Source organism: Zeugodacus cucurbitae, chromosome 3, assembly GCF_028554725.1.
Source record: "Zeugodacus cucurbitae isolate PBARC_wt_2022May chromosome 3, idZeuCucr1.2, whole genome shotgun sequence".
In the NCBI taxonomy this organism is placed as follows: Eukaryota; Metazoa; Arthropoda; class Insecta; order Diptera; family Tephritidae; genus Zeugodacus; species Zeugodacus cucurbitae.
This window is the reverse complement of record NC_071668.1, coordinates 74,074,181-74,088,371: the sequence shown is the minus strand read 5'-3', so window position 1 is coordinate 74,088,371 and position 14,191 is coordinate 74,074,181. Positions and strand designations below refer to the sequence as shown.

General features: G+C 32.6%; 2 protein-coding genes across 12 annotated transcripts in view; one reads left to right on the top strand and one right to left on the bottom strand.

Moving 5' to 3' along the window:
* LOC105219401 (DNA fragmentation factor subunit beta) overlaps positions 1-14,191 on the top strand; it is a 102,759-nt gene that overhangs the window by 43,173 nt on the left and 45,395 nt on the right. The window lies entirely within an intron of this gene.
* The window catches only part of LOC105219402 (protein piccolo), a 66,348-nt gene that overhangs the window by 29,450 nt on the left and 22,707 nt on the right, over positions 1-14,191 (bottom strand). The window contains exons 1-2 of one of the 11 annotated variants that reach the window (XM_054227685.1): positions 9,844-10,673; positions 2,303-3,156 (exon numbers count right to left, since the gene is read on the bottom strand). The exons of 4 other annotated variants lie outside the window; for them this stretch is intronic. In XM_054227685.1, coding sequence (XP_054083660.1) covers positions 2,303-2,772 — 470 coding nt within the window. In that variant the 5' untranslated portion in view covers positions 2,773-3,156; positions 9,844-10,673. Of the gene's footprint in view, positions 1-2,302; positions 3,157-9,843; positions 10,674-14,191 lie in introns of those variants that run through there. 6 more of the 11 variants (XM_054227679.1, XM_054227680.1, XM_054227681.1 and 3 more) reach the window with 6 other exon arrangements.

Sequence of the window (14,191 nt, the reverse complement as noted above, 5' to 3'; positions counted from 1 at the left end):
AATGCACTCCACCTAAATATATAAAATTACAGCAACGCTGCAACAACTGACTTCCACTTCCCTTACTCATCAAGTTTCGATTTTCTTCCCATAATTGGTCCTTTTGTGCGCTTGTTGATTCCACAGAAATCTGCGATCGCTAAAAATAGTGCAGCAACACTTAAAAATACGACACTCAGTGAATGTGCGACCCATATGTAATACTGATTCGTCGTGCAACAATTTTTTCCACTCCTTTGCATTTTATTTATTTTCTTTTGTGGCCAGCAGCAGCCACTATTTAATGAACGCCATTTAATCTCGTAATACTCGTACACACTTCAAGTTGCATTTTGCCTGCCCAAACAAAGGCTGTGCAACAAAGAAATGCGGTATATTCAACGGTCGGAGTCATAGTAACATGGATGTGTGTATATATGTTCATGCATGTGAGTCAGTATGTAATATTAATTGTATATATGTATGTGTATCTATATATCCCCAAGATGCTTACAGTCAGCCAAGTCTTGGGTACATGGAGCAACAACATGTTGCTGCTGCAGCTACTACACTTGCAGTTATTGTTGTTGTTGCCGCTGTCATTGATTGGCATCACCCATTTGTTGCTTTTGCTTTTGTTTGTTGATGTTCAATTTATTTTTTTTTCTTTTTCGATTTTTCTTTCTTCTTGGAAGGCATTTTTAAGCGTTCAATGGCATTTCACTGAGTGTCGCTTGAAGTTGGGAGGGGAGGCTAGGCTGCCTTGGCGCTTTATGGCTCACAAAATTTTTGATTTTCTTTATTTTTCACAAAGACCAAAGGGGCACCCTCCTCCACCGCACCCACACGGCCAACACTGACTCACTGTGATTTTTCAAGATCAAGGGCGTCATGAAAAGAAAAGCAAATGCATTACCGCGCACAAGTACTTGAGTGTGTGTGTGTTTGCCTGGATGCTGTGCTGGGGGTTAGAGGAAGGCGGCTGTTGTGTCGCGCCAAGCATTGCATCTACAGTACATGACATAATGACAGCATGCGTTGCTATAAATAGCTGCACCTTAACAAGTCGGCGCAAAATGTGTGGTGAAACCACAAGATGGCGTTTTTGTGGTCGGCGGTGAAGGTTGTGCAACACATTCCGTAGTCAATAAATTTAAAATAAAATTTGCGCTTTATGAATGTGGACGAAATTTATTAAAATAAAAGTGGTTGCAATTTTTTTTTTTTGGAAAAGCCCTTAGAAATGCTTATTTAGCACTTGTTTTCACATTAGTTAGGCATAATTATGAAGATAATTATATACATATATTTGGCTTCGAAAGCTTTTTTAGCTTTTTCAATATGTGAAAGCTCTGAATGAAAGCCCTGTTGGGTTATAAATATACAGGTTATACATGTATTTATATGAATATGTATAAGAACTTTGACTTTGGAACGAGGCCTTTTCAATTTTCAAAATAGGAAAGCTCTGAAATTTTCTCTGTGAAAGCTCTGTTTGAGTGTATAAAGGTTATACATAAAAGTATTTATATAAATGTAAGAACTTTAACTTTGGAAGATCACGTTTTTTTTTTTTTAATTTTCATAATATGAAAGCTCTCGCTTTTCCGAGTGAAATGAATACATATTAACCTCACAATAATATTTTCAAAATATGAAAACTCTGTTTTTCTGGATGAAAGCTTTATTGGAGTGAATACAGTAGCTGTATAAAAGTTAATATTAAAGCTCTGAGTATTCCGAAGGAAAGCTCTATTGAAATGAATGCAGCTCACATTAATATTTTTTCAATATAAAAGCTCTGTGCTTTCCGAGTGAAAGCTCTATTGAAATTAATACAGATTAAGCTCACATTTATGTATATCATATCTGTTTATAAGTTAATATGAAAGCTCTGACAGCGAAAACCCTCTTAATAAAGATTAAATTCACATTCGATTTTCCAAATATGAAAGCTCAAAGTTTTCTTAGTGAAAGTTCTATTGGATAGAATACAGAATAAAGTCAAACCGGATTTTCAAAATATGAAAGCTCAAAGTTTTCTTACTGAAAGCTCTGTTGGATAGAGTAAAGAATAAAGTCAAACCGGATTTTCAAAATATGAAAGCTCTGAGTTTTCCGAGTGAAAGCTCTCTTAAATTGAATGCAGTGGCTTTATAAAAGTTTTCTTACTACGTATAGTATTAAATCACAATAGTTCGTAATAATAAGCAGAGATTTTATGCTATATTTTTATATGCTATGCTATGCTATATTTTTTTACTTAATTTAAAAAAATGTTTTATAATAACAGAAACCCATAACCACAATCTCAATCACTTACAATTCATTCATACGTTCACCCTGTGCAGCTGCCGCAGCCGCCGCCGCAGCAGCAACCTGTCGTAGCAGCGCTGCTGCAGCGCAATTCGGTGGCGCTGTGCCATTTGTGTGTGTTGCCGGTGTTGTTGCACCAACTACTGTTGCTGTTGGTTGCTGACTTGGCGGTGAAACTGTGGTTGTTGTTGTCACTCTTGCTGGTATAGTTATTATGGTTTTCCCCGTCACCAACGATGCTGCTGTTACCGGCGCCGCTGTCGTTGCCGTGGCCGTTGCTGTGACAGCGCTATTGGGCTCACAATGAAAGCCGCGATCCTCGCGCACCATATAAGCGGGCAGCGTTTCGATAATTGCATTCGCCTTGCCATTGTATGAACCCAAAAGTTCGCGATATTTGGAGTATACAATGCGTTTCAGTTGGGGATTTGTGGCCGCGTTCGTTGGCGCGGCAGTCTGTTGCATTGTCGTCGCCATTTTCACACTTGTGTGGGGAATCGCTTTGGAGTTTTCTTGCAATTAAAAATGTAAACTTAAGTTGTTCTTGTTTTTGCTATTTTAAACACTTGTTGTTGCACGCAATATCACTTAAAAAATATCACACTAAATTGTTTTTGTTGTTTGTTTTGTGTGGTCGTTGCGTGACTTATTGACTTATTATGATAATTTTCATTTGTTGTTGCTGTTGTTTTTATTATAATTTGCAAGCATATTAGCACGTTGCTGATTTAATCACGCAATTTCAATTGATATTTTAATGTTTTTATTTCTTTTTATTTTGTATTCCGTTTCAATTGATTTTATTACTTTATAATCATCTCCTAATTGTGCCGCCACTCATCACTGCCTTTATTGGTATGCCTATAAATTTTATTATCAGTTACATGTGTCCATATGTACGTGCGCATTTCTAAGCATATTCTCTATAAAATGCCTTGTACGTCGTTATACACACTAATTAAAAGTTGAAGTGTGGGTGCCGCCAGATTCCTTTGTTACAGCAATATCGCATTACAAGCGGCAAAATGCAACGCAAAGTATTCATAAATTTTAATAATATATATTTAGAAATGTTGAAGTATTCACAAATATATATCGATAATGTAGACATTAAAAGCGTTTGATGATACGATTTAAAAAATTTATATTTTTTATTTAATTTTGCAAGTAGAACTTTATAGCTTTTGGTTGCCTTTATTAAATCTTGATTATGAAAAAAATATATTTTTTATTAACAAATTTTTATTATTTAAATTTTTATTAAGCAATTAAAAGCTACAAATATAGCATATTTTTAAATAATAATTATTTTTATTTTTTGATTTTTATTATGATTTTTTGAAAAATTATTTTTTTAATCGCCTACAAATTGCTTTAATGCTAAAAATTATTTCGGTCCAGTCTTGCCTTTATTGGCACTTGTTGCTGGCTAAAACGACTTTTGTACTTAATTTTATTTTTATTTCTAAGAAAATTTCTTTTGTAAAAAAATAATAACAAATCTAAAATATGATAAGTATGGCTCGCTCTTGAATTTGTGGCGCATCTTGAAGCTTTCGAATTACCGAAAATAAATAGCTGTGAGTCTTGTAGCGACATAGGTATTACGGTACAACGCTGAATTAAGAAGCGATAATTATCTTTTAATGTCTAAGTCTTGAACTTAACACCAAAGATTTTGGCTATCAGCAGTTAACATTAAGATCGTCAAATGTCAAACCGTACGTTAAGATCAGAGATCTGCAGAAGAGTACCGCAGCTCTAACTTAGAATCATTTACTGTTCTCTGTTCTCTGTGATCATTTTGTATCTCAACAGGAATCCCAAGAGCTAAGCGTTATATCGTAATTGTAATCCAAAGATCTCAAATCAGATGATTTTAACTCTATTAGAACAACAGAGAGCTTCTTTCAAATTAGCTAAATATACGTTGTGGTAGGATTTGATTGATGTTTGCGGTTCTATAAGTCTTATTGGTATATCATTTTCAGAATTGTTTTGATCTAAAGTGAGATCAAGTGAGATTTTTGATAGAACAAGAGACAAGGGAGTTCTAATGATTCTTTTGTTAGCTGATTAATTCTGAAAAACCTTGAAAGTTCCAATAGATATTTGATAAGTGCGAGATAAGCTATCTGTGGTTATCTAATTAAAGATATCTCTTATAACATATACGTATTTCTGAAAGATCTTGAAAGGTCCAGTGAATATATGACGTTTAAAATAAGCTATATATGATCAAAGATCTTTGATTAGAGCTACTTTACGTTTATCGAACATTAGCTTTCATTAGTAGAGTGTTCTAAACTTTTTTAAAGTTCTCTTTGACTATCATCACTATTGCAGTAATTTGCTCTCTACTTACTTTAATTGTATGGATGGATGCCAATATTTTTAAGCGAAAATGTAATTGCTTTAATATTACTAACTAACGATACTTTGCGATATTTATCTGGCAATGAGGATCTAGATCTTTTCACTTCATACTGTAAATGAAATTCATACTCTTAACGGTTACTTATTAAAGTTTTAATATTATGAAATGCTTTCTAGCCTTCACAACTAAAATTTCTTCAACCAAAGTCTACAAGATCACCCAGACAGACAATCTTCATTACACGAAGGGATCTTTATGGATCATAAAATTGACAGGTGTCAATAAATAACACTTACAGCTGCATCAAATTGTATGCTTAACTGCAAGCAGGATATCGCACTAAAACATATATCGCAAAGCAGCCGTAAAATTCACGGAAAACCATAACAAATGCGTGTAGCGGCAACCAAAGCCTAACAAATGGTTAAGCAGCAAACGTAAAACGCATCATAAAAAAACGTAATAAATTCGCACTCACAGCGAGGTCAAATCGCGGCACTAGTAAAATACCTCGTATAATACGCGCATGAGGTAATAATAAGCTTAAGGCATTACGTACGCTCGAATGATCAAAGAGGATCCTGACATGATCATTAATGAGGAGATATCAACTTTTTTTTTGCTGGTGTGTGTCTTGTAATGTGATATACTGTGTGGCCTCATTTTTCGGCAAATCTTTAATTTGCGGACATTCATTTGTCTCACAAATAGTGCGAAATTGTACAGTATGATCAGCATGATCGACAATGATCACATGTGATCTTCGATCTTCTTGAAGCGCCTAATAAGGCATACAATTGTGCTGTTGTGCACGTTTTGAACTCGTAATTCAATTCAACTAGCCATTTGAGGCTGTTCAATTTTGAGGAAATACTGCTGACTCATAGCATTTTGTTCAAAGTATGGTTTCGTAGTTATGTGTGACATACGCGCAACAGCTGATCCATCACATACAAACTGCTGTTTGTTGGTAAATAATTGTGTGGGTCTATTTTTATGTTTTCTTTTTTATATCACAAATGATAAAAAACGAACAAAATTATTCATGATCACATCACGTCATAGTGCCCTGATCGCTTACCAAACAAATAACAAAAAAAAAACAAGAATAAAGAAATACCAACTCAATTCAATGCGATCATGAAAAGTTCTAATGAAGCAGAAAATGCGATAAACATTTTTGAAGCGTGAGATGGAACCTTTTAGTGCGTTCAGCCGCATTTATTTTTTTCTCTCACTCATTTTCAATGCCTTGTGGCAATGCATGAGTGTCAGACGGACTGATCTTGGCTGGCATTTACTTATGTGGTTGCCTGCCTTTGGGCTAATAGGGCAGTTAGATCAAACATTGTTGGTGTTGTTGTGCTTTTAACGCTTGCTGACAGGTATGCATGGCAGTGTATAAGTATGTGTGAGTATTTGAATAGGTAGGTGGCGGCGTTTCTGGCACAAGGTGAATGCGGTTGCTAGCCAACAGGAGGCCAAATGTGTGTACGTTGAGTAGGGAGCGTGCGATCTATTACAAAGAGTTGATGTCTGCCATACCGCATTCTTAAATATAACCAAGGTATGTATATAACTAAGTATATTTATGCAATATAGATTTATTTATATATATGCCATGGTGCTGCTCAATCGGCGGCACATTTAGTCGGTGCGTGTGCGGTGCTTCGGCATACAATGTAGCTATGCATTGAGTGCCAAACAAGATGATTCATCACGTCCATTCATATCAAGAACACTGTATGTGTGTGCTACCTCCTGTAACGTCGCCCTTTCTGCGCGACGGACTCAGTCATTCATTGTGCTTCCTCACCTCTATTATCGTATTTTGTTCAGTCAGCAGTGCATGAAACAACAGCAACAACATTTACAGACATACATATGTATATACACTTGCGGTCTGTGTCCGTTGTTGTCAGAACTGCCACAAGTTATTCGAGTAATGTTAATAAATAAAATTAATTTGTATGAAAAACTGCAGTGGCGGCGCTCAGTTTCTTATATATAGGTATGCATATCTCTACATTTATACATAAATCTTTGCATTTGCAACAACAACATTTTTTTTTCATATGTAAAAAGGCCAAAAGTTGAATAGTTTTTCGAGTCTGCGGAAAGTGTTTATTTTTTATTTTGTTTAAACAGGAAAATTATTGCATGCCACACACTATACCTTCATGTATATATAGATAGATTTGCGCACACCTTTAATAAATTTATGTATGCATTTATTTAAATAGTTTATGTGGAACATTTACGTTCTCACGCAGCTAACCGAATTGTTTGTGATTAATGAGCATGAATGCCAAGAGAAAAGGAAAATATCGGAAAGAATTTGTGCTCTTTTTTATTAGAGAGAAAATAAACAAAATAAATAAAATGTGAGGCGTTTTTCTTTTCGCTATATATTTTTTATGTTAAGTGAATAAGTTTCGTTAGTTTGAGAATTGATTTTGAAACACCTAAAATTAACCTAAAATTTTAAAATAAAAAATCTAAAATGTAATTTTTGAGAATTTTTTGAAATTTGTGAAAATATTAAATTTTTTTTTAACTCAAAATTTGTTCTTTTATATTTTGTTAAACTTAATTATCTAATAGATGGTAAGAGATCTTTTGAATAAATCATAATTTTGACATGATCTCTTAAATATTCTTGAAATTCAAGTCACAGCAAAAATATATCGATAATTATCCCTCTATTAGTCAACAGTGTAAATACCGATTATATAGCGAAGTATCTATTAGAGTGCTCGAAGATCTCCATAACTCGAACAGCCAAATTCCATACAAAATTTCCTTCCCTAACTCGAATTTCTATAACTCGAACTGTTGAATTGGCAATAGAAGGCAACTTTCATACAAATTTCCTTCCATAAATCGAACTTTTCGACAAGGGCATAATACAAAATTTAAAATTTTACTATCGAGGCAGAATTTTAAAAGAGTCCTTCTATATCGTACCAAGGCGACCAAAAAATATAATATTACCGTTATGGGTTGCATAAATCTCTAACACAAGGCATGGGATACAGACGTCAAGAGCCAAATAATAGTAAAATATAACAAACAAAGGTATCGAAAAGAAAATGAAAGTTTTTTATTCGGACTACATAATTGGTTATCGATTTCATTTAAAGTTCGACTATATATGATATGTAAATCATATATTTTATATTTTACGTTTTAAACGTATTCATTTCAGAAATTTAAGATTTTCTCTGAGCGATTAATTTCATTAATAATTATCGATTTTTATTATATATCGGCATGTATTATATTTATCTTATAATCATATTTATGAAACATATTAATTTATTATCTATATTTTATTCGCATTTATATTTATCGATTGCTTTTATCGATATGTTATTAGTTTTCAAATATAAATTTTTAATTAACCGATTATTTTTAGCTACAAACGAACGCAAACATGTTCATTTTAACCTACCCTGCCAGCCAGGCCTAACCATTTTCCCCTCATATTTCTTCAATTACTAACACCAACGCACACGTTTGAGTTGTTTTGTTTTTGTATTCGTACGTGTGAGGGGAATAGTGGTTAAAAAACTCACAAGCAGCTATGCTGGCTTATGGCAAACTCACCACTTTTTTTTACCACTTTTGTGGGTTGAAAAAACTTCGGTTTAACCAGCTTTTTCGCCACCTTTGGCTGGCAGGGTAGTTTAGAACTTTTATGCTACACTGTTTCGTAAAAAATTATTAATTTTAAAACTTTTTTTAATTATATATAAATTTGCAATATTTAATACTTTAAAATTGATTTTGCTGTTAATAATAATTATTTATATTATATATTTTAAGTTAAAAAATTTTGCAAATATTTTTTTAAAAAAAGTTTATAGTTTTCATTAAAATTTTTTGTGTACATTAAAAAAAACTATTAAATAATATAACAATTGCCATTTTTGAGAATATTTTGAAATTTATACGTAGTTTTCTTAATTTATTATAAATATAAAAATCTTTGTTGAGAAATTATATGTATATCTTGGATTTTTTTTTATTTATTTAATTATTTAAATTTATTTGGCAAATTTTTTATAATTATTTTTATTATATTATATTTCGTTATTATTATTTTTTGTTTTCGAAAAAAAAATTTTGTTTCTAAAATTTCTTGCCTTAAAAACTTTTTAAAAATATTATTTTTCGTAAAATTAAAAAAAAAATTATTTTGGTTTTTTAAATTTTTATTTTCACTGATTGTCTTTGTAATTATTTCAATAAAGTAATAAAAATATTTTATGAATTATTTTACGTAAAATTTTGTAAACAAAAAATTTAAACAATTTATTAATTTTTTTTATTTTAATTATTTTTAAAATTTTTATTTCCACTGATTGTATTTGTAATTATAAAAATAAAGTAATACAAATATTTTATGAATTATTTTACGTAAAATTTTTTAAACAAAAAATTTAAACAATTTATTATTTTTTTTTATTTTAATTATTTTTAAAATTTTTATTTCCACTGATTGTATTTGTAATTATAAAAATAAAGTAATAATATATTTTTATACATTTTATAGTAATATTTTGTGTGGCAAAAATTTTTTTGTAGCAAAAAAATTTATTTTTCATTAAATGAGTTTAGGTTTAGTTGGTTTAGTGTTTTATATGAATTTATTTTAAAAGCAATTCCAAATGTAATTTATATCCTTATATTTTTTTATTTGGAATATAATAAAAATCATTTTATTTATAATAAAAATTATTTTATTATATTTAAATACCATTTAATTACACTAATATTATAAAAATTTTATCAAAATGACTTTCCCATATTATACGCAAAAGTTAAGAATTTCGTACTTAAATTATTTATTAAAAATCTGAAACTTAAAAAGGACATAAGAACTTGAGTAGTATAATATTCAGAGTTTCTAAAGACCTTATATCAGAAATATTTCCTTTTTTATCGCATGAAATAATTTTGTCACTCGAAATTCATAGATCACTTGCAAAATATTTGTGTATTTGTTATACACAAATCTCTTCACTTTTAATGAAGGTGTAAATATAATAAATATTTATATTTTTTTTATATTTTGTGAAGCACAAAAATGTTATCACCAGGCAGCACCCGCACACAATTAAATTTATAATCAGTCAACAGTCACGTTGGGAAAGATTTCATCTTACACAACATGCAAATCTGCAATTTGCAATTTCTACACAATCTCGAAACGCACACAGCGTTAAATAAGCCAATTTTAAACAATTTCGCGCATTAAAACACCTTTGGTTTCGTACAAAAAGCACTCGACACAAAATCGTGGTAAATTTTTTAAACGTTGTTGACACTTGAATTACGCGGTCTTACGCGCTACGCCGACAAACTTCATCAGCTGGCAAATATACAAACTGAACTGAACGGATTGGAACTGAACCGACTTGTGAACGCAACGCAACCGAACTGGAGTGGAATAAGAAGTAGGTAGTAGAAAGAAAGGCAGTTGAACCGCGAAATGGCGAACTGCACGCCGCGATGTGTGGACGCGCAATGAGCTGAGACGGTCCGTGAGCGTAGCGTCCAAGCGACGACTACTACGACGCTGGTCTACAATGCGAGACGAGGCAGTTGGGGCGTTGACGTTGACGTTGAGACATATCAGCAGCTACAACAGCAACAACAACGACACAAGAGTCAATCAACAGCAAAGTTGAAGCGTGTCTGAGCCGCAGTCGACGGCTATACAAGCAGCGCTCATACACAAGCGCTGAACGATGTCAGTACTGGTGGTGCGGGTTTTGTGTGCGGTTTCATTTTATGAGCTGTACTTGAATGCCATGAATGTGTGTTGGGTATAAATTGATCTTCTTTTCGTTGTTGTTGTGGCGCATTATTGGCGATATTGATCATGTTGCAATTGCTGTTGTTGCTGTTGGTGTAGTCGTTGGTGACTCGAAAATGTGGTTAACTTTTTTGCTGCGCTTATTTGAGAGTTGTGGTTGTTGCCGCTTTTAATTTCGTTTCAAAATCGTTATTGTTGCCATTTCCTTTGTGCATATACTTACATTTACATTGGCTGTTGCGCTTCCTTTGCGGCAATGAGGCGCAACAACTACTTGCAGCAAGCAAGCAGACAATAAATAAGTAAGCAAGCGCGCCGCATGCTGACGCCAACATCACGACTGGAAAAGTGACCAAGACGATAAGCGCTTGGCGTCCGGTAAACTTACACACACACACACACACATAGAGACATGCGCACACCCATGCAGGTGGTGGCTGTAGTCCGGACTGGAGGCAGAAAGTGGCATGCAGGCGTGCAGACATGACAGACAGCCAAGCTTGCCTTTTACTGGGCTCACCACAGCAAGAAGTTGCAACAAAACAGTCAAATTGCTGTTGCTAATGCCACAGTGTGGTGGTTGGCTGGTGCAACAGTTTTGGTCACTACAAACTTGCTCCCACTTGCTCTGGCTGTCTTTGGTGTGGGCAATTGCAACTTGTTGCTACGAATTGGGTTGGAGTTCTTGCATAAATATGTTATATTTTTATTTATTTCCCGTCATTTCACTTGCATTTTATAGAGTTTACATGGAAAATAAACTCATACTCCAGTGTTTTTGGGTTGCCTGAATATCTTTAAAAGTTATGTATATGCATGTGTTCAAAAAATAACGGGAATTTTAGTTTTTTGAAAAAAAAATCAAAGTTTTATCGTTCTTCAGTGACATATATGTGTATCAAGATAATAAAAAAAATGTCAGTTGGACTTTTGTACAAATTGAAATTTGAAAATTCCCGTTATTTTTTGAACACAACTCGTATGTATCTAGTGTTGTCCAAACTTGTCCGACCGCAGCATTGGAGGCAATCTCACTCCACATGATGATTGGCTCTACCGCAAACAGTACTTTACTGTCCCTGACGAGACCAGGACCAGTACCAGGAAGCAACAGGATGGTAAACGCCCGACAATTGGAAACCATAGGGAGGAAACTTCCAATGGCTCTCCTTCCAAGGGACGACATTACCAAAAAGGTGCACTTTCAAAGGAAATTCAAGTTAGAATTAATTGGGTACCGGGACACAGAAGTATACAAGGCAACGAACTCGCAGACCAGTTAGCTAAGAAAGCCGCGGCCACCAGACCGGTGGGGCCAGAGCCCTCCATTGCCGTTGGTCCGCAAACTCTGAGAAATGGACTACTCGAAGACGAATTAGAAAGTAGGAATCGCTACTGGATTCGGCTGCACTCGAAACTGTTCCCAGGGGGGTACAACCGCAAAAGATTCAAGCAACTTATTGCGCTCCCAAGAAACAAAATGAGACAACTAGTGGCACTCTACACTGGCCACTGCAGACTAAGGTGTCATATAAACAAACTCGGGATCTGCTCTACGGACCTGTGCAGATTCTGTGATTTGAAAGCGGAAACACCTGAGCACCTACTCCTGGAATGTCACGCGATTGCGGGTTTAAGGAGGAAGGAAATGGGGTCTCTATATCCCCAAAGGGAAAGTATCGCGACCACCAGCCCTGCAGCGTGCAAAGTTTTCTTAGAGCTACAGGACTAGACGGTATTCTGTGATAAATAGGAGAGGGCACAATAGACCGTAGTGCGATACTCTAATAAATCTAATCTTATCTAATGTATCTAGTGTTTTGCTTTGAAGCGTCCCTGAATAAATATATGTGTCTTATAAAAATATATCGAAGGCTTAGTTATAGGAGCTACGCGCATATTTGAACGCAAGTCGCTTGGAGTCAAATGCAGAAGACTTGCTGAGTCAAACTACTCAGTCTCTAATACTAACAAAAACATTTTTAGCCTCTATTTCGTGCATTTCTTTAAATTTTGTGATATTAGGTCCCTTATCGCTTAAGTAAGGTTTCCAAGAATTTAGATTTCTTTTTTAATTTTGTTTTCATATTATTTCTTTAAATTTCATTTTTTTTTTTAATTGTGAAAATGTATTTTATAATATCGATTCTCCCAACATTGCCAATACAATTTTGCTGTCAAAAATTTCATTTTCAGCCGAACACGCTTCATTACAACCAATTTAATTGCTCGCTAACTGCGATTTTGTTTTCTAATCTATAACTTAGCTAAGCTATTTGGTGTTATTTTCTTTTGTTGTTGTTGTTATTTTGCCATTTGCTGTTACATATTGTTGTTTTTCTGCGCTTTTCAGTCACATAATTGCTGTCAGGCTTTTGTTTGGTTGTTGTTTTTGTTGACTCGCTTTTACGTTTGTTAAATTCATAATTTCGCTATCACTTTAATTGTTTTCGTTTCTTTACATGTTTTTGTTGTGTTTTTAATTTTTTTCGTTAGCAAACTTAAATTGTTAAGTTTTTGTTTGTTTGTGGTTGTTTGTGTTTGATAAATTTCATTTATCTCATGCGAGTTGTACGAGTTCCTTTATTTTCACAATATTTCGCAAAATTCAACTGTTTATATGCAGCTATGTTATTGAATTTTGAAAAGAAATTGAGAAAGAGAAAATGAGAAAAAAAAACGCAAGCATGTGTGTATGTATATGTGTATGTATAAAAATCCAATAAATTATCGCGTTTCGTCTCAAAACTGATTGAAGTAATTAATCTATTTTTCTTGCACATAAATGTGTTATATGAAGTTGTTGTCGTTGTTGTTTTTTTTTTAATTTTTTGCTTGTTGATTGTTAACTGTATTATCTAGCTATTACAACTGCGGGCGCTAATAATGGAAAATTAATTAAGCCAGCTTTCGCTGCGCGCAATAATTTGGTGGTGTGGTTTTTGTATTATAGTTTTTGTTTATGTAATTTTATAATCTTGTATTTTTTTGTAGTTTTTGTAATTTTTTATAATTGAATTTTTTTTATATATTAATTTTTTTTAATTTTGGTTTTTATATATTTTTATATATATTTTTGTTTTTGTAATTTTATAATCTTGTATTTTTTTGTAGTTTTTGTAATTTTTTATAATTGAATTTTTTTATATATTATTTTTTTTTTAATTTTGGTTTTTATATTTTTTTATATATATTTTTGTTTTTGTAATTTTATAATCTTGTATTTTTTTTGTAGTTTTTGTTTTTGTAATATTTTATTATTGAATTTTTTTGTTTTTATAAATTTTGGTTTCTGTACTTTTTAATATATTTTTTTGGTTTTGTAATTTTATATTATTTTAGTTTTTGTTTTTGTAATATTTTATTATTGAATTTTTTAATTTTTTTTTTTTTTATTTTAATTTTATGTTTTGTTTTGTTATTTTTTATTTTTTTATTTTTTTTTATAATTTTTTATTTTTGTATTTTTGCATTTTTTCTTTCTTTCTTTTTGCTGTTTACCACTATCTCCTTGCATTCAACTACGAATTTCATTAAAAGAAAACAACAATTTCAGCTTGCGTTCACACTAAATATGATTAATGATAAGAAAAGACAAGGTGTCAATAATTAGTTGGCGATTTCAACGCTAATTTCGCTTTTCGCAATATTTTCATAATCATTTAATTTCAATTTTAATTCACTACATTTTTCGC